This window comes from Etheostoma spectabile, chromosome 2 (assembly GCF_008692095.1).
Source record: "Etheostoma spectabile isolate EspeVRDwgs_2016 chromosome 2, UIUC_Espe_1.0, whole genome shotgun sequence".
NCBI lineage: Eukaryota > Metazoa > Chordata > Actinopteri > Perciformes > Percidae > Etheostoma > Etheostoma spectabile.
In genome coordinates, this window is record NC_045734.1 from 31,287,655 (window position 1) to 31,308,804 (window position 21,150).

Genomic DNA, 21,150 nt, shown 5'->3' on the forward strand with positions numbered 1-21,150 from the left:
ATAATTCCTAATTTCTGCTTTTCTAACTCAAACATTAGGTATAAGTTCCTATAAATTAGGTTTATTGAGCATAAATTCCAAAAAAAACTGTACAACTAAAGTTGACATTTTCAGCGCTTATTTCGACTGCCCATTTTTTTGATTAAAAACACTGAAAACAAGTCAATGTTAAACTTAATGCATAAAGGTTGTTTTTCAAAATAAAAGTCCAATGGTACGCACTCAGGATGTCTTTGGGCATGTGGTTCCCGGGGACCTCGCTGGGCTCGCTGAAGCCGATCTTGTTGACGGCGAGGACGCGGAACTGGTACTCCACGTCGTCCATCAGGCCCGTCACCAGGAACCGGGTGGCCTGCAGCTTCTTGGGGATGTTGCACTTGGTCCAGTGCTCGGCGTCCGCCCGCTTACACTCCACCAGGTAGCCGAAGATCTCGCAGCCGCCGTCGTACGCCGGCTTGGTCCAGCTGAGGCTGACGGAGGTCCGGGTGGAGTCCACCACCTTGGGGAAGGCCGGAGGGCCGGGGGGATCTGGACAAGATGAGGGACACGTTATTATTATCATCAGCACCCAACAACACCCATCAGCATCCATTAGCACCCATCAGCATCCATTAGCACCCATCAGCATCCATCAGCACCCATCAGCATCCAAATGGATACTGAGCAATAGCAGTGGGAGAGAGACAAATGGCAGAACGCATTTCCATATCTGTTCTCAGCAGGGACACTCTGAATGATACTCAGTTCCAGTATTCAAGGTGCTGACTTGATGGTTGTCCTGGCAATAGGGGCAGACCCAATTGCCATGCTGTTGTGGTGGTGTTCTCTTTCTCCACAATGTTAGTTGTGATCTGACACCCCCCAGTGTAGTGGGTGGCGCCCAGGAGAGCGTGACCTGATTAGAATACTTCATCAATTTCACAGGGGCTGTGGGTGGACCAGGCTTTCTCAGAATAATGACAGTTGTGATATCCTCTGTAGCTGTTCCAATACTGCTGGGGATGTTTGTGTATTTACCAGAGTCTTCCCTTTTGCATCCTTGATGACACAGCTGAGTAGAAGAGGCTGTGATTAACACATGCAGCCTGGTTGTTCCTTAGAGCCATGTCCATTCTTCTTCCATTCAAAGTGGGAAACAGGACGTCCAAGACTGGCATCTTATCCATTCTTCAGTCCGCACCTGCCTGTAAACTGTTGGTTGAAGGTCATCTTGAATTGTGCGAATAGTTAAATCTTTAGCCGTGACTGGTGCAGCAGAGGCCTGGGGTCACGATTGCCCTTCTCATGAAAGCTGGACCTATAAACAGGTACTCATGGACTGCAATTAGGCCTGGGACCAGAGCGATCACAGTTTGGTTGTAGCAAGCTCACCCCCCATCTTCCGAACCCACAGGCTGCATCTCAAGGTAATAGCATGATTCGCTGCCTCATCATGGTTATGGCTTCCTCCCAGGAGAAGAAGCAGAGGTTGGCACATTAAGTCAAAGGGACCTACCCACTGACAGGAGAGGTTCAGAGGTCTAACTGGGTCTTCGGTCGCAACTCACTGTCCCACGCCAAATCATTCTCAGCCAAGACTCTGAAATAGTAGATGATTCCATCAGTGAGGCCAGGTGTGAATGATACGGTCGTGGTCTTTGTGCACTTGTTGTCCACGTAGAGTAAACATCCTGGTAGAGTCTCGCTTTTCAACAAGGTTAATTTTTGATCCTTGCACCACCATCAATAAGAGGAGCTCCCAGGTCAGAGTGACACTTTCTCTCTTAAGGTCTTTTACGGTTAGATTCAGAGGGGCCCCTGGAGTGTCAGAACGCTAAACCGAGACAAAGCTGATTTGCTGCCAGCGCTATTTTCCAAGTTGAGATGTATTTTCCAGCATCATATTTGTCACAGATGTCAACCGAGAGTGTGGGAATCTTCACAGTGTCCATCTGAACTTACTGGGCAGTGCTCCGTCCTCCTTGGCCATGATCTCAGGAGTAGGACGGCACTTGAATGGAAGGAGTTCTTAATTAGCATCCGGCAACGGACAATATCCCTTTCTTGAGCTCTGACTCCAGAATCACTCTGGAGTTCAATCTTATCGAGGGGTTTCACGAATCCATCAACCTCGGTAGCTCGCCCAACACACCGCTATTATAGGAACATATGCGAACTTTGTATTCCTGGTGCTCATATCAAATTCGGTGGCCCCTTTTTTTTTTGTAAACGTGGTAGCCTTACTCCGGAGGGTGGCGGGTGCACAGCTTCCACTCCTTTTCATCAGCCTTCGTAATGTACACAGAGTATCCTTGAATCTCACAACCACCATCAAGATAGGCCCCGGTTGCCAGGCACACTGACGGTGTCTTTAGTAGTGTAGACCACAAGGGCATTGGTGGGACATCCCGGTTCAAAGGGGAGGGATCACCGGCTTGAGGCGGTGTAGGTGGGCTTGGCTGGACCCACTCAGCTGCATTTCAGCAGATAGCCTGAATTCATATTCTGGTCTCAGGCGACTGTTACTCTGAAACGCAAGTCTGTCACTACTACGTTTGTTGCACTTGGTCACCTAACTCAGCTCTTGTCTCGCTTCTCAACAATGTAACCACAATCTCACGACCATTGGCTTCAGGGCGGTTCCAGCAGAAGTCAGGGAGTCCCTGGGTAATGTTAGTGATCTCACGATACTGAGGAGAGCTAGGGGGAACATAAGGATTCTCATGAAAATGGAGAGGGATTCAAGAGGCTCGCCACGCCTATTTGTTGACAGCCCATGATTCTGAAGTGTACTCATTGCCCTTAAACAGCTGGTAACCGTGAACAGGGTAAGCTCCCCAGTCACTTGACACAACTGTCAATGACAGGCGGCTGGTTTCTCTCTTCTGAATGACATAGTTGAGAAATGCTAGCTCCTCCATAGTGCCTGGGGGGCAGACATGACAGTGAGCACTTCTCCTCCCAGTGCATTGCTGACGTAAGGGTCCCTATGAGGGACTGGTCTGTCCAGGACTTTCCCACTGAATGGAACAGTCTACGTGCAGCACCACCGTAGTTAAGCACCAGTGTTACTGTCCCACCGTACACTCTGGATGGCATCATTCACAAGGAGCAAAGCCTTGGAAATCAGCTGTTTTTCGCTCAGCTCTGGCTGAGTTTTCAACTTCAACATTTCCCATTGAACCACTGAGCTGTGGGGATGGGCTTCCTTCCACACTGGCCCTCCAGATGAAAGTCTCTCCGGCATTGATAACAATGGTCGGTTGTACATAGGATCCTGTCTCAACTGGGTGGTTCACAATTTATCGCTTGGCTGTGCTGGCTCCTGTGCCTCAGAGGGCTTGCTGACAGCACAGCTCCCTGCCTGACAATTAATCTGAAATCATATTACTGTCTTCCACTAGGCCTGTAATGTGAAATAGTTCTGTTCAATGACATTTGCCAACGCTGGCTTCATCCACTTTCATTCAGGAAGAGTCACGTTCTCCCTACATAGCCAGTAATAAGCTTCCACCATCCATACTACGGAGGGGTCCAAATCAGCTTCATGAGGCCTAGGTCCAATTAAGCCTCAGGACAGGACAGGCGGTAACATGGGTAACGGGTACATTACCCCCCTCAGAAAGAAACTTGCTACATTTTCCCCGCAAACTCCCCCATATTTTCAGCAATAGACTCGGTACTCATATTCAATGCCTTCAAAAGAGGAGTAGATTTGAACCTCTGCAGTCTTGGAATGGAGCTGTTGTTGATCTTTGGTCCAGAGGGATTTACTGGTCTTTCATTTCTCTCCAGAGGGGTAGCCCAAGATGGCCTGCCTCATCCGAGGGGGCTTGTGCCACTAAACCACAATATTCTTTAGAGTACAGAGGACAAAATGGTGGGTTCCGGTGGGCCAGGCTCTGGAAAGGATACTGTGCCACAACAGGCTCTGAATCAATTGCATAAACTCTTTCCAGATCTGTTCTCGCAAGATTCTGAAATGGTATCACTGCCTGTCTTCAGATTGGCCACTTTTCGCGTTGTCTGGCCACAGTGGCAGATATGACCACCCAGTTGGTTGTGGTGGGGTCCTCTTCTCAAACCCATAGTTTGGAGATAGGGCAGCCACATGTATATGTGGAGGGCTCCCAAGTTAAGAGTCTACTTCAGCACTGAATCCCAATTTGACAGGGCCTGTTGGTGGGCATGGTTTGTCCGGGTAAAACCCATAGTTGCATCTTTGGAACCAGGGTATTGGCAATATTGAGGCCTGTACATTCCCCATCCGCTTTGTGAGATCATTTATGGGGGAGATGTAATACGTGGTGAGTCTGTGAAATTGGACCTGTGTTGCTTAGGCGGCTACGTCCTGGTCAAGTGATGTGGCTTGGGACCAGCAATGGGACTTAGATCTGTAGTCATATCCTAACTGGACATGGTAGTTATGTGCTTCACTTTTGGGTCGAACAGCGCTCAATAACAAAGGTACTTAGTTACAACAGGTGTGAGCATGTTGGGGTCACTTTACCCTTGTCATTTACAGCACAAAAACTCGAACTGGTAATCCTTCTCCTTGAGTAGGTTAGTCCACAGTCTCCAGTGCCTCCCCACTGGACAGAGACCAAGCTTCATGTCTTAGGTGCCAGTTCGATTAGTAGTAACTATCCTACTGCGCCGTATGCTCAGGCTTCGCCCAGCTGAGAGTTACAGTGGTCGAAGTACGTGACGTCCAACACAAAACTTTACCAGGTGGATGAGGCTTTAGATATCTTTATTGGTTTCTAAGGTTTTGGCAGGGGGAGACCCACGGCCATTCTTCTCAGACAGGACTCTGAAGAAGAAAGATCCACCCTCTGGTAGAGGGCTCAACTTTCCATGACATTCTTGTGCAGGTAGGCGTGTGGGCGAATAAAACCTTTCGAGTGCTCCCACGCTTCTCAACGAATAATGCTTTAGCCTTGAGACGCCTCAAGAAGTTGAGGATCCCATGTGAGCGTGGAAGAGTTCTTGGTACTCTCCTTCACAATGAGTTAGCTGGTGGATAGTGAGTCCAGGACTCTGACACTGATGAAGGACAGGACTTTACTCGCTGGCATTTTCTGCAGTCAGGGTTACTGTCCTGGTCAAATCTGTCCACAGTTTTCCAGACAAAGGAAGCATAGACTGCCTGTATATCAATCTGGGCAGTCTTCTTAATCCACCCTCAGCCTGCCCCATTTTTCACCTCAGGAATGGGACGACTCTCACAGGAAACAAAACAGCCTGCGGGGCTGCGGCTCTAATGTTGATCATCTTTTCTCATTTCCGCACAGGTCAAGATCAGGAAGCCTAAGCTCTCCCAGAAGCCTCTTCCCTGCAATATCAGAACAAGATAACAACACAACTTTGTTGATGGCGAACACTGAATTGGTATTCATGCTTCTCCAGAAGCTTTGTCACTGTAAAAACTTGGTGTCTTGATTCCTGGCGGGAGACATATAAACACTCATAGAGTACATCATCAGGCCTCAACAATGTAAGCCTGGATACAACAGCCAACCAGAATAGTGGGTTTGCCCCCACTTCAGGGAGGAAACAGTGGACCTAGACGTGTCCACTACTTGGGTGTTTGGGGGCGCTGCTTGAAGATAGGTCCATGATTTTGTAACACTGTTGGTTGCACTCGTGTTTGCCAACAACGGAAGCATTTTCAGCAGAGAATCTGAAATTCATAGCTGTGGTTTTATAGGAGCCCCTTGGTCACTCTGAACAAGCAGCTCACTCACTGTGCGCTTGTTGCACTTGTCCATCTCACACAATCTTTGTCACGTTTTAAACAATCTCCCTGATGGGAATGCACCCATCATTAGTTGGTCTCTCCCAGGTCACGACATGGACTCTTTGGTGATTGTGGAGATTTCCACCTCAGTTGGAGCCGTCCGCGTGACAAATTGTTTCTGCCATAATAGGCTCGGATCTAGAGGCTCACCAACTCCATATTTGTTGACTGGAATCATCTGAAGATATACTCATTGCCAGGAAAGTAGTTTGTGATCTTCAGATCAGGGTCGAACCTTTGTTAACTACAGTCCAAAACAGGCGGTGGTTCCCTCTCGCAACAATGTAATGGGACCATCGATGCCTCATCTTGCAAGGGAGATTGCACAAGAATTGGGAGATTCTCACTGGGGATACATAGATAGAGACTAGGACTCGGGGGACATGGTCTGTCCAGGGACCTTGACCATTAATGGTGACCAAGCTTTCTCTCCTCAAACATTCTACCAGCAAAGGTCCGACCTCCATCAACACGGAAGTTCTTTAACAAACGACACAAGCTGTAAAGTCTGGTTCTTAGCTCAGGCGAGCGGCTTCAGAATTTCTTTGCCTCCTTTATCCAGTGTATGTGGGCACAGGATTCAGAGGACACAGACTCGAGCTTGAATGTCTCTCCAGCATTTACCACACAGCCGGGAGTACTAAGCTTCTATTCAATCTTGGGTGGATCCACATCGTCCTGGCAGTGAGGGTCAGTAGACCAGAAGCTGGCTCTGAAGACACCTGACTGAATCTCCCTGGACGGATAACCAAGGACTCATAAATTTGATCTCAGTACGTCCTTGACAACAAAATACGGCTCAATGACGTTGGCAAAACTTGGCTTCATCCAGCGGCCAGCTCACGCTTTCTATCAATCACATAGACTGTGATCTTAATGAAGGCAGCATACTTGGTTTGGTCACTGAGTGGCACTTGTTTCTTGTACTATGACAGCCTCTGGTTCCCTGGTACGGTCACACGGATCTCTGGCCAACTGCATTTCAGTCAGTTTGCTGGCTTTGATCAGGCCAACGTGTTTCAGCTAAACTTGAAACTCATACCCAAGACCCTCCTTCAGGCCAACACCTTAAATCTGGTCTGGGATTTGTTTGTTCGTTTTACCCACAGTATAAATGTTTCTCTCTGTGAGCGCCAAGTGGTAGCCCATAATTTGCTTCCACCGTCACTGACCGGGTTCGCCATACCACCACCATGTATACTTGGTGGCGGACTGGACCAACAGAACGTGGTGGTGGGGGGGACTCAAATGGATACTGAGCAACAATGGTTCAGAGAGCAGGACTGAAGAATTCATATATATTCTCTGCAGCAATCATTGAAGATACCAGTTCCAGTCCTCAGACGGGTGCCCTTGATGGTGGTTTATGGCCAGGTAGCTGACACAATCTGCCAGTTAGTGGTAGATGTGTCTCTCTTCTCAACAATGTAATGTGTAATGGTGCAACCACCGTCATACTCGGGTGGATTCAGGACAGGACCCCTGTCAGCAGTGACTTCATCCATCTTGATTGGGCGGTTGGAGGAACGGGGCTTATCTAGAAACACACGCTGATGTCTGTAGATGCCTCTCCAACTGTGTGATCAGTTTGATAGTTGATGTGCACATAATCTCTGCAGCGTCCTTAATAAACAGGAGAAGGTTGTTGTCGGTGGCATAGGCTAACTCTTGTTGTCCCTTGTAAGAGCAATGCATCTTGAGCCAAGTTGCGTAGCCTTGGGACGGCGGAATATTGGTACATCTATCTTCAGATCATCACATCATAGCACACTGTATGTGCTAAAAAGCAGTTTAAAGGTTTGGAGAGATGACCAGGTCCTTAGCCCCCAAGGGACACTAAGAAGACGTGGGTCACTAACTACATTTTCATTGGTGGCTGATATACGGAAGGAAATGACTCCTCTCCCTGTGTAAGGCCAGTTACAACAGCATCATTGGTCTTTACAACCATGACCTGGATCCACTTATCACTGCCTTTTACCCTGATCTCAACATTATAGCTGTGATTCTGCTCCCACCCTCATGGTCAGGTTTACCCGCGTTTTAGTTGACGTTGGAGCTGGTAACGTCATGAAGGGTAACTTTGCTGGTGGTTAGAGGCTTCTCGACACTTTAATTGGTTCAACAGTCCTTACTGGGAGGCCAAGCAATTCATTTTCAAGCCAGGATCTAAATGAGTACATTTTTCCTCCTCCAGGTCGCCAATTTTCCAAACTGGACTCTTCTGGCAAGCTGGCACGAGCAGTTGTGGAGCCTGTCTGTGTGAATCACGCTTCTCCACAATGTAGTTGCGGATATGGAGCCAAATCAATGAGAGGAGCGTCCCAAACGAGTGAAAATGAATCTATGGCTGACCTCCTTGATAATCAGATTCTGAGGTGCCAGGGGGCTATCTAGCACCCTGCCTTGACAAGGTGTTTGCTTCCTGAGGCATTCTCACAGTCACTATGCTATTTACTGCATCAAAACTGTCAACAGTGTCTACCTGAAGACGTGGTGAATGATGGGTGAAATTTCAATGAGAGATCGGTCTAGGGATTAGCCATGTTCTCTTGACCATTTAAACTTCAGGTACCGGTCTGCCTTAATAGGAACAAAGAGTCTGAGTGTGCTACGGACTCGAGGATGACCACCTACGCAGCCCTCGCTCCAGTTCAATTATGGAGGAAGCAGTCTGGCTTCAGCCTTGGGGGTTACAGGAACAGCAGCGGCTCTCCCACTCTCACAATTAGTCTGCACAGATGTTGATTTTGTTAATCTTGGTTTCCTTCAGTGGTTTAGTGAAGGAAGTGGCTGTCCATCCCTTCTGGGAGTGTGTATTGTCCACTCATCCTCCTCAGGCAGGCAGGTCTCACAATGTAAACCAGTGATTTCAAACCACCATCGTAGACAGCTGTTCCAGGCAGGGTGATGGAAGACGGGTGTGTCCAGCACTCTGGGGTTCCATGGGGTCCACGGCTGGACGATGGTTGTCTACGGAGTTGTAGAATGGACTGGACGGACTAGGCTGGCTTAGACCAGCATTATTTTTCATCCCCCCCCCCCCCCGAAAAACTCTTCTGCATTCATACTATGATATTGGTGTGTGAGGCCAGCGGCTTGAAAAGCAGGTCAGTTAAGTCCTCTTGTTCCATTTTACCCAAGCGAAGGCCAGTTTATCACCTTCTCTCAATATGTATTGGTTTATGTCGCTGCAATCCATCGTGTTCAGGGCGCTCCCAGCAGACACATGGCAGTCGTTGGAATGCTGTTGCTTCAGGCTGTGTTGGTGGTCACTGACACATAGGGTTGGCACGATGATCGCTTCCGAATCCAGGGATCACCCACGCCTATTGTTTCAGCCATTACTCTAAAGAGGTATTCATTGCACTGTAGAAGCTTAGGTAACATGGAGGGCTGTTTGATGAAGATCTGTAGCCAATTCGTCCCGGCCACCTACGTTTCTCTGCTCTGATGCTAACGTACTCAATCTTGGCAACCAAAATCAGCTGTTGGGTTGCATGCAGCCAGTGAGAAACACATTTCTCACGCAGTGAGTCAGTAACGGGAGGGAGTAGGAGTTGTGGTCCAGGTCTGTCGGGCACCTTGACATTATAGGGAAAGTGGCAAATCCACAGGATTGATGGCGGTCAGAATGGAAAACACCTCCGTCCATCTTCAGGGAATCTTTGTTGATAAGCGTTGTGTGGAATCAGTTGTCTTTATATATATTTTGGCTGTATCAACAAGCTCCGTCCTCCTTGGTCCATACCAAAGATGGTACGTGGCGGCCAGTCACACTGGCCTCCGATTGAACACGCTCCTGCCATGACAAACAACATTGCTGCTGTAGGATGTCAATCAAGCTGGGTTCTTCAATGTCATCTCGGCATGTGATGCCTCTGATGTCGGGGATGGAGCACTAACAGCCATCGGCGGAGTCTAGCAACACTCGGAATTATAAGTTGCGTCTTCGATCGACCACTGACTGTTGTAGATGGTTGCTAGGATGTTGTGAAGTTGGCTTTGAGCCAAGCGTCCATTGGGCATCTCTAATCTCTACGGTAACCGTGATGGAAATACGCTCGCCCTTGGTTTGGTCACCAATACAATGTACCTCGGTCTGGTGACATTCAGTGCCACGGCCTACCTGGGGGGTCGACAGGGTCACCAAAGCCTACATGGGATCAGAGGGTTTGCTGGGTGCTGAGACCCGCCATGTTTTCAGCAATAACACGGTGTTAATATGCGATTCCATCAACAAAGGCCTGTTGATTTGAGATATTCTCGACAACAAGAGCACTTGCTGACTCTCTGCACAGAAGCTTGTTGTTCTCTTTTCTGTCCAAATGATAGCAAGGAGGTTTTGACACTGCCTCCGTCAGAGGAGGATCTCAGGCTCAGGGTCAGTGAATAATTGTTGAAAGAGTTACCACAGGAATGCCTGGCTGGCCTGGCAAATCAAATGGCAGGCAGCCAACCTGGTTCAGAGATAAGGCATGGTCCGATGCATAGTGTTCTGGGGGCCTTGGACACGGAATTGATATGGTTCCAGTGTTGAGTCGGGGCTGCCTTGATGTGGTGCGGCTCACTGTGCTGCAAATCTCCAGGAAGTACCAGTAGTCTCAAGCATCCTCAAGATATAGTTGTGGATAGGACACACGCCATCCACTGTCGGGTGTTACCAGGACATAAGAACATATCCATGTAGACTCTTCCAGCTTGATGGGCCAGGGGAGGACCTGGAAGTCGGGACCAGGACGGTGATGTATCAGTCACTGTACCCAGCATGTTCTTCAGTCTTGAATACTGGCTTCAGCAGTCTCTTGCTCTCACCAATGTTGAGGATAGTAGATGTTGGTGTGGTTTCAATGTTGATTCGTTGTGTCTCCTTGATCCTTATGTCTACCGTCTTCCAGGAAACGTAAGGTCTGGGTTTGCCAAGCTGGAATCTCCACCTTTGACGGTCCCCTGCCTTGGCAAATGACCGTCTTTGGTACACTCCACGCAGGTTCAAAGGAAGGACGGAAAGTATGCTCTTGATAGAGCTGGCCGCTCTCCGAGGGTCGCCTCCCCTGCTGATGCGTTGACAGCCATTATGCGGAAGGTTATATTCTGCACCCTCAATCAGGATCGGTGACAGTGTGTCCAGAGCCTTGATGGGCCCATAGGACCACTGACTCCAGTGTCCTTCTTAGGGCCTCAAATGACATTTCCAGGTGATCAAAGCTGCCACAATCATGCAGAGGCTTTGCCCATGCAGATGGCGCTATCAGCGTCACATCTGTAACATCAAAGTTCTCGGTTGCAATGGGGGCATGGGGACACCCTGTGGGCTAAGGAGACAGAAGGCTCACCACACCCAGGTCATTCTCAGCAGAGATACGAAGTAGTAGTAAGCTCCCTCTCAAGGTCTGGAAACTTGTGGAACACTTCTGCCATGTGTGAGGAAAGAACTGTGTACGGCCTCTTGGTGGCCTCCCTCTTTTCAATACATATCTGTAATCTTTGAACCGCCACGGATATGGGGATTTTCCACTGGAGGGTGATGTGTTCTTAGTGATCTCCCTAGGCTGGACATTGATGGGGGTCCTGGTGGGGTCCAAACCCTGACATTAACAAAATCCGTCTTTTTTCCAGCAGCAACATTATCAGACACAGGTTGTACTTTCGGCATCATATCTGGTGCAGTAGGGAATAACCAGCAGAGTGTAGGACTCTGTGGTGTCAATTGTGCAGTGTTTTCAAGTTGGTATCATCTTTAGTCCGGTACACTGGAACAGGGACGTCCCAATGGCACAAACCAAACGGATTGAGCACGGCACCTGACACCAGGGTTCTCCGAGTTCAGGCATCCAGCTCAAAGTCTGGTAGCGTTCTCTGCGTCACAGTTCGTCACTTTCAGCAACCTCTGAGGGCTCGCAAACTCCCTCAGAATAACAGCCGTGAATATATGAAGTGGTACTTGCCACCTTTGAAAGTTTACCATAAAGTATTCAGTAGCTTTTCAATGGATCACTGGGTCTCCAGCTCCCAGTCGTCAAGCCCTTCCCTTTTTGTACTCAACAAATTCCATCTACTTCCAGACCACCATATAGTGGGGTCGGCCCCAGACCATAGAAGCTGTGGTTGTTGTAGTTCTGTAATTTTGACGTTGGATGGAGGACAGGTGGATCTAATAACCAAGAAACACAGGGGGTCAAAAAATGAGCTTGATGTGTATTTCAGGGAATTCTGCATTTGCACTTAGTGTTTAAAAGGTACTTTATCATTAAATATAATTTTAACTATACAGCAATGTCCTTGGTGATCACAGGTTGAGGGCTACGTGGGTACCAAATCCAGCCTTTGTCTCAGCAGTGACTCTAACTCCATACTCGTTCCTCATTTTAGGCCATGCACCTAAAGGCGCAGGGTCAGGGACCGTTCCCGACAGGCTCTCAACCATTTCTCATTCCTCTCCTTCTTTCCTCTCTCAACAGTATCTACTAAGTCACTCCTCCGTCCTGTACTGGTCTCTTCATGAAATGGTGACAGGCAGTCATGTGATGTTGTCAAACTCTGGGGTTGAGGGGGGGGACCCGGTGGCCCTGGGGAAACAAAAAAGTATTGCAGGAACATTTGGTCAGATTTAGTAATGTAGTAAGTCCTCATTAACCTTGTGTTGTCTCACGTCGGGACCATCTCGTGTCACGCGGACGTATTTGGGGTTTAAAAACCCTTTCTGAATAAAATTGTACTTTAATCTATTACAAGTATGTCTTTATCTCAATCTCAAACAATAAGATAAAAGTATGTTTAGGGACCCATTAAAAATGGAAGTGGGGGTTTTTTGTTCATAAGGGTATAATTCATGTTAAAAAATCCACTATGGAAACAAATAGAAGTGTCAATCCAGAAACAATGTCGGAATGAGTCAGGAATACATGTTTAGAACACAGAAAATAAGGGATAAGGACGTTGATTTCAGGTGAAAAAATGTAACTCTCAGAGCCTGATAAATCATTCAAACAGCTTAACGGGTGTACCCTTAGCATAGTGTGACATATAATGTGTTTGAGAAAAAATTTTCCAGCGCTGTGGGGCCACTGTGTAATTACTTCAGTTAGGCTTGAGAGGGTATAACGTTAATCCTTATTAGAGGGCTGAATGGGGGTGATTTTTTGTGGAAAAAACACCAATGTTTCTCAATGTTCTTCTAGCATTATGCCAATCTGGCATGTGCAGAAAATCGTTTAGAATAGATTCATTTCTATAGTATTCAGTATATATCCTGCACTATCCTGCTACGCACTTCGTTAGACCCGAAACAGAGTTCTTGCTTGTGCCTGTGTATTGACAATAAAGTAAATCTAATCTAATCTAATCTAATCAATCTATGTTGCTCAGAATAGGTATCAGAAAAAGTCAGGCCGGACAGGGGGAAACATACCAAATACCAGGAGGGAGGTGGGTCTATGGCGCTTATGGTTGATTATCTGGGAAAAATTTCCTTTTAATTGTATTTTTGTACTAAAATACATTGTTTTTTATAATCAATTACAATCATATATAGAAAATGTAAACTTACGATCCACTGTCCACCATTTTGACTGGACGGAATGGCTGGAGTCTCCGGTGGGCCACACTGGTTTCAAAGGCACAACCCTGAGATGTACTCGTTGACTTGATCAGTTGGGCGGCGACATATCTGCAGTCAATGAAGTCCTCCGCCAGCTTGGTCACTGCAGGCGGCTGGTCCTCTCTTCTCTACGATGTAGGACGATGGAGAAGCCTCGTCCTCCTCGGGGGAGGAAGACAGGTCAGAGTACATTCAGCTGTGATCACGCTGGCTTCGATGGGGCACGGAGGTTCCCGGCACATGCGGACCTCACTTTACACGCTCTTCTTTAATGCCGAAGGGGTTGCGGCGGTTTGATGAAGTAGTCTCCTGTGTTTCTTCCGGGTGCGTTACTGATGGCCAGAGTGAGGGTAGATGGTGGTGCTGGTGATGGGGACGGTGTCAGAGCTCTTAACTCTCGGCCTCCGTGGGACCAGCCGGCAGTGGGTGGAGGGTTGCCAACGACTTGGAGGCTGAGATCACAATGGGTCACCGCCTGTGGACTGAGACACCGTCCTCATGTTGGGTGAATAGTGCGGTTGGTGGCTCTGCACAGAAGACAGTTCCCTTATTATTGTCTATAGGACGTTCAAATTCAGGCAATCAGGCTTTTATGAAATCATGCAAGCCCAACATTAGAATGACTCAATGCAGCTTCCCTACTCAGTTACGGTACTTCATCCTTGCAGGTCAGCAGATCAGTCTGCTCGGACGGGACGCTGCTGATGGCCACGGCAGAGTTCTGGGCCCGATCCTGAATGGTACTGAGATACCCGTCAGGTCCGTGACGGTGAAGGCACAGCCCTGGATGTGACGTGGTGGCCTTCATCCACGCTTGCCGTCGACCGACAGCTTCTCAAAACTGTTAGCCAGTCAGCTTTGGGCCCCAGTCAATGGGGAGGGGGTTCCAGATCAGAGTGACCGGGGCTGGTGACGTTGATCACCTCAGGCTTACGGGGGGGATCAAACAGGACGCAAGCAAATAACTGGAGACAGGCTTTCAAAAATAGCATTTTCCTATTTAAGTATATAGATAGAGAGACTAGAGAGAAGAGAGAGAGAGAGAGAGGAGAGAGATGAGAGAGGAGAGGAGATAACAACAAGGCCGACAAAGAAATTGGGAAAAAGTGTAAAATAACATTGGAAAAAGTAACAACAAAACTATGAAAACAACACGGGAAGTAAGCGTCAAAACGTTAAAAAAATTGCGAAAATGTCAAAAAAAAGTGGCAAATCATAACAAAAGGACATGGACAAAGGGACAACGACACTGGGGGTAAAAAAAAAAAAAACAGTTAAAACCACCCCAAAAACCGTTATTTTAAAAGCAACAAAAACATTGGTAGAGGGACAACAGAAGGGTTTTTGCAGGGTTAAAAGTGGAGACCGAACCCACCCATGGGTCAAGGGCGACCCGGCGCCCGGGACCTTGTGGCCGTACCGGCCGTGAGTCATTGGCCATACCCTGAACTATATCAGTCCTGATCGGCCTGTTGACCCGGCATCCTCACTCTAAGAGGGTCTTACGGGCTTCCGCTTCCACAAGCAGGGACTGTTTGGTCTCTTAAACTCCAGTGGTACCCTGTGGCAAAAAACATCGGTTAAGGAGACGCTTGGACCCAAATCCTTAAATTGAAAAATCCAACACGGCACGAAATACACAACAGGAACAGGGAACCCAAATTACAGAAGACACCAAAAACACAACGTAATAATCAGAGACAAGAGACAGGAGACGAACAGGCGAATAACATCACAGGTAATGAGGACTACTGAGCGACAGAAAACAGGGACTAATGCCCCAGGTATGAGGACTAACGAGAGGACAGAACAGGGGACAATAAAGCCACAGGTAATGAGACAACGAGATACAGAGACAGAACAGGGACTAAATGCACCAGGTAATGAGGACCAACGAGAGACCAAAGACAGAAACAGGGGACCGAATGCACAGGTAAAACAAGGAACTAACGAGAGACAGAGACAGAACGGGACCTGAAATGCACCAGGTAACAAGGATAACAAGCACAGAGACAGAAGGGACTGAAATGAAAACAGGAACGAGACTAAGATAGAGACAGAGACAGAACAGGGCGGGGCAGAAGAGAACTAACAGGAAAGGCGGGAAAACAAACAAAGACAGGAAGACAAGTGACCCATGGAAACAAAACTAAAACCATAGACAAGGACAAACCATGACGAGGACGAGTGATGTCCATCTCAGTAGGTTACGGGTGATGAGGAGCACCAAGTGTACTTCGGATAGGCCAACTCAACACGGCCGACTCGTGGGCCGGCTCACGAGTTGTGGGGAAGCAGGCGCTCGGGAACATCTGGACGAAGCAGAGAAGAAGAGAGCGGGTCAGGACGAGGAGGTAGAAGGACATCGGACATATTCTTACATATTCTATACTACATATATTACAAAGAAAAGGAGAGGGGAAAAAGACAATAAGGAATTCTTAAAGAAGGGCAGACCAGCTCCGCCGGTTGGTTCTTTCTCCCGGCGCGTCACGCTGTCTTTCCTAAACTACACCCCCCCATTCTAACTGCGGGCGTCTATGAGCGGAGAGGGAGGGGCTGCCCTTCAGATGAGAGAGATGAGAGATGGACCATACGGGCGATACTGTCTTTCTGGAACGTCACCGACTTGTCGCTAGTTGCTTTTGGTTAAAAAAAAGTCGCTAAGGGGGCGAAACGGGCGAAAGGGGTCTGAAAGTTGCTAAGGGGGGTCTGAAAAGTCGCTAGGGGAGCCTGAAAAGTTGCTAATGTGGCCGAAAATTCACTAGGGGTCAGTCTGAAAAGTCGCTAAGGGGGGTCGGTCTGAAAAGTTGCAAGGGGTTCTGAAAAGTCGCGAAGTGGTATGCAAAGTTGCTTAAGGGGTCAGTCTGAAAAGTCGCTAAGAGGCATCTGAAAATTGGCTAAGTGGTCTGAAAAGTGCTAATGGGGAGCTGAAAAGTCGCTATGTGCGTCTTGAACGTCGCTAGGGGGTTCGAAAGTTTGCTATGTGGTCTGAAAATTCACTAGGGGTCAGTCTGAAAAGTCGCCCTAAGGGGGGCGGTCTAAAAGTCGAGGGGTTCGAAAAGTCGCTAAGTGCGGTCTGAAAAGTTGCTAAAGGGTTCTGAAAAGTCGATTAGCGGGGGTCAGTCTGAACAGTGCTAAAGGGTTCTGAGAAGTCGCTAAGGTGGGACTGAAAAGTCTTAAGGGGTCTGAAAAGTCATTAAGGGTGTCTGAAAAGTCTCGATCTAACGGCACAAAGGTCGCTAAGTAGATAACTGATATTCGCGAGGTGCCCGCCGAAACCAAACCAGTATTCTGGTCAGTCGTAGTTAGTGTACTACGACTCACGAGACGTGCTGGCGAGACGGGTACCGACTAGGTCACCCCTCCCCGATGCCCGTACTTCGTTTTCAGCGAACACCCTGAGATGTACTCACTCCATCGTGCAACCGATCACCCATGCGTGGTCTTCTGGATGGCGGACGCCACCGTTCCCACTTGCTGTCCGTGTCTCCTATCTTCTCCACGATGTAGTTGGCACAGTCGGCGCCCGCCGTCGTCTTTTGGGCGGGGCCCACCACGGGTCCAGCGTTGATGCCGTCAGGCGGTGATTCCTCGTCAGGAACCTTATGGGCCGGTGCAGACGCCCGGCTTGCCACCACCACCGCTTGAACTTGCAGTTCCTTGGCGCCGCCGTTTTACTCACGTTGATGGTGTAGGGTGGTGGCCGGTCCTGTCCTCTTGCAGTCGCGGATCAGAAGGGTGGTTGACGCCGGGTAACGTCCTCCACTCAATCCGGCCGTGTCGACCGATCCCCGTGCGCCCTCTTTCCAGGTGGGCGGTGGGCAGGTCACGCCGTTGATGGGGATGTTTGATAGGGGTGGTGCTGCCGCTCTTCAATCACCGTGACAGCACCGTCATGCAGGGCGCGCTCAGGTTGCAGTCCGGCGCCACTGAAACCAAAAGGATCAAAACCAACATAGTCTGAAACAGTTCAGCTTCATTTGATAATCCATACTACTATATATTATATATAATATATATATATAAGATTAAATGTAACTGTATTTATTAAGAACATGAAGAAGTAATCTATACACTAAAGTAAGATGTGATTTAACATCTTTTAAATAACACCATGTCTTCCAGTAAACTAGTTGTTTAGTTAGTTAGTTACTTAGTTACTCCCACTACATTTCATTTGACCAGCTGCTTTTTACTAGTTTAACACAATATGGTAATAGTGGTACTTTAGGGGTTGGGGGTGTGGGCGCCCTCCTTCCGTAACAGTTGTACCATGGGTGGGTCCCTAAAGCCATTCATCTGGCATTTCTTTAGTTACTAGTTACTTAGTTACTAGTTACTTTAGGTACTAGTACGTTGAGGGGTTGGGGGGGGTGTAACCGCCTGGAGACAGATATCTCTTACCGAAGGTGTTCTTTGGCGATGAACGGCGAGTCGGTGGGGGCCCCCCTCTCCCGGACTGGTTTTGAGTCGCCTGACCCTGAACCCGACTACCTCCGTGCCCTCCTCTTCACGCGTCCAGGGATGTGGTGTTGTGTCTTTCCTTACCATGATCTGCTTCCACGTGCCTCAACGCTTTCGTCTTCTGCTCCACGGAGTAGCGCTGATGTGTAGCTCCCCGTCGCTCAGCGGCTTTCGATTCAGCCCAGGGACAATGAGGTATCCCTTGGTGGCGTCCAGGGCTTTAAAGTTGTCCACGGCTCCGGGTTGCTCTGGAGGAGGGGTGCAGAATGAATTAGACCCGCATTCTTCAATGTAGGTTAGTGTAGCATTCAGTTGTATGTGCGATCACATGTTATTATTAATCATTACATCCATAATAAGGTATTAGGATTATTATATGTTGATCAGTGAACATAATGGAAACACCTTATAATTGTCTAAAACCAACCTATATACCCAGTCTGACCCGAAAGCCGCACGTGACAGTGTAGATGTCATTACGTAACGGGTTTCTTAGTTGGCGTGTAAAGCCGTTGGATGGAAAGCACTTGCAACCTATTTATATTCCGGTAGAGTTATTTACAGAACGTCAAGTAATTTGATGACTGCAGCCAGAGACGTGCTAGAGACGTAGCTAGAGAGTGGGCTAGTAGACATAGCATGAGTACGTAGCTAGAGACGTACTAGTAGCGCCTTAGCTGTGGGCTAGAGACGTAAGAGACGTCTCGAGACGTACTATAGACGTAGGAGTAGCTAGCTAGAGACGTCTAGAGACGTGGCTGGACGAGACTGATAGCTGCTAGACGTAGCAGACATGAGACGTAGTAGAGACGTCGGTAGAATGCTAGAACGGCTAGAGAGCATAGGAAGTACTGAGACGTCTGGCAGGGAGAGACTGGCTAAGACGTGCAGAGACATAGATAGAGACGCGTGGCGAGCAATGCTAGAGCTGCTAGACGGGCTGAGACGTAGCTGCTGCGACTAGTAGACCCTATGGCTAGAGACATAGATAGCGTGATAGAGACGTGGCTGGCTAGCAGACGTGGCAGAGCACTAGATAGAGACGGGGCTAGAGAGTGCTAAGGACATAGATGAGACGTCTGGCTTCAGAGACGTATGCAGAGAACATGCGTACCTGAGCGGAGCTACGGCTAGAGGAGTGCGCACCTAGCCGGACGCTGTGCGCGCCGTACTCGCGCCGGTCTCGATGCCGTAGGCGTTCTCAGCCAGCACTGGAAGCATTAGGCCTGCCCCGCCTCCAGGTTGGGGGGACCGTACGAGATCTTGTGACAGTTGGCCTCCAGCCGCCGGCCATCTTCCCTCCGCCAGGGCGCTTCTTCCACGATGTGCTTTTGACAGGGCTTGTGCCGCGTCGAGCTGCGGGGCGTCCACAGGTGATGTTGGCGGGCTCAGGAGGTTCTCTTCACAGTCACGGTTCTGGGCGGCCGGGGTAGCTTGTGGGGGGGGGGGGGGGGGGGAAGAGTCATTTTCGGCTCAGGACTTTGGAAACTGAATCACAGATTTGTGAAAAGATCTAGACATTGTTCTCAGCCATATGTTCAAAAACATATTTCGTGTGTGTCAGATCAGGCGCTGGAGAGTGTGCAAAGGACACCCTTGTGGCAGATCTGGATCTAAAAACGAGCACGTTTGGACCACGATGGTGGTAGGGTCTGGACCCCCGTGCTGGGTTCTCCAGCGCAGGGCGTATTGCGGGGTCTATCTGTTTGATTCCTCGTTCATCCGCAGGGTGTACCAGTCCGACGTCTTGATCAGCACTCTCTGTCCTCTTCAGCTGGCGGCCAACCTTGACCCACGTCACCCTTCGGTGCCGGGGTCCCTCAGGGGACGTAGAGGCCTCATGGGTGACGCCCGGATCGGAGGACCAAAACCCTTTCTGAGTCGGGCCAGCTCGGCTTCAGGCGGACTGCAGGGCAGACACCATATCTTAATTAATTAATTAATTAGTTAACAACAAACCCAAACCAGATCTAAGGACACTTATCTATAGAACGGTCTCGGGTGTTCAAAGGACCTGTCTCATATCATTGTTTCTTAAAATTCCCCAAAATACACATGATGAGTCCACCCCAACGCTTTGCCAAGTACCAAATCTCTACTTTCTATTAATTTTGGGTCTTATTCTATTTTATAGCATTGTAAACAAATGGAAGTGTGTTGACATGTATTTGGAGAACAAGTTGACATATTTCCAGTCTGTGATTATCGATCAACATCCATTCCTTTATTTTAGTCTCATAATTCCATGTTATTTCCTGCTTTCGCTCTAACTCAAACTTAGGTATAAGTGTCCTATAAGTAGTTTATTGAGCATAATTTCCAAAAAAAACTGTACAAACTAAAGTTGACTTTCAGCGCTATATTTCGACTTCCATTTTTTTGATTAAAACACTGAAAACAGTCAAGGTAAACTTAATGCATAAAGGTTGTTTTCAATTAAAGTCCATGGTACTCACTCAGGATTCTTTGGCATGTGGTTATCCCGGGACCCTCGCTGGCTCGCTGAAGCGATCTGTTTGACGTGCGAGACGCGGATGGTACTCACTCTCACTTCTACGCCACTGTCCATCAGCGCGATACGGTGCCTGCAGCTTCTTGGATTGTTGCACTTGGTCCATGTGCTCTCGGCGTTTCGTCCGCCGTACCCTCCCAGGTAGCCGAGATTCCTCGCAGACCCGACCCGTCTGACGCGGCTTGGTCCAGCTGAGGGGCTGACGGAGGTCCGTGTGGAGTCCACCACCTTGGGGACAGGCCGGAGGGCCGGGGCGATCTGGACAAGATGTTTAGTGACACGTTCATATTTATTATCTATCAGTCACCCCAACAACACCATCAGCATCCATTAGCAACATCAAGCATCATTAGCCACATTCGCATCACGACCCATCAGCACCATCAGCACATCCAGCATCATCACAGCCTCAGGCAATCAATCAGCACCCATAGAGCATCCATTAGCATGCCAATCAGCATTCCATCAGCACCCATCAGCATCCATAAGCACCCTTCCCGCATCAATCAGCACAAGCAGCATCAATCAGCACTTCAGCATCCATCAGCACCCATCAGAATACATTAGTACCATCAGCATCCATCAGAACCCATTCAGCATCCATCAGCACCCGTCAGCATATCATCAGCACCCATTTCAGCATCATCAGCACCATTCAGATCCATCAGGCATCATCAGCATCATTCAGCACCATCAAGCACATCAGCACCCTCAGCATCTAATCAGCACCCATCAGATCCAGTATTAACCTTAGCAACCATCCGCAACATCAGCCCCATCAGATCCAATCAG

General features: G+C 48.6%; 1 protein-coding gene across 1 annotated transcript in view; it reads right to left on the minus strand.

Moving 5' to 3' along the window:
- Nucleotides 1–21,150, minus strand: part of LOC116702454 (titin) — a 155,013-nt gene that overhangs the window by 85,353 nt on the left and 48,510 nt on the right. The window contains exon 58 of the mRNA XM_032536656.1: nucleotides 223–528. Within this exon, the coding sequence (XP_032392547.1) occupies nucleotides 223–528 (306 nt within the window). The remainder of the gene's footprint in view (nucleotides 1–222; nucleotides 529–21,150) is intronic.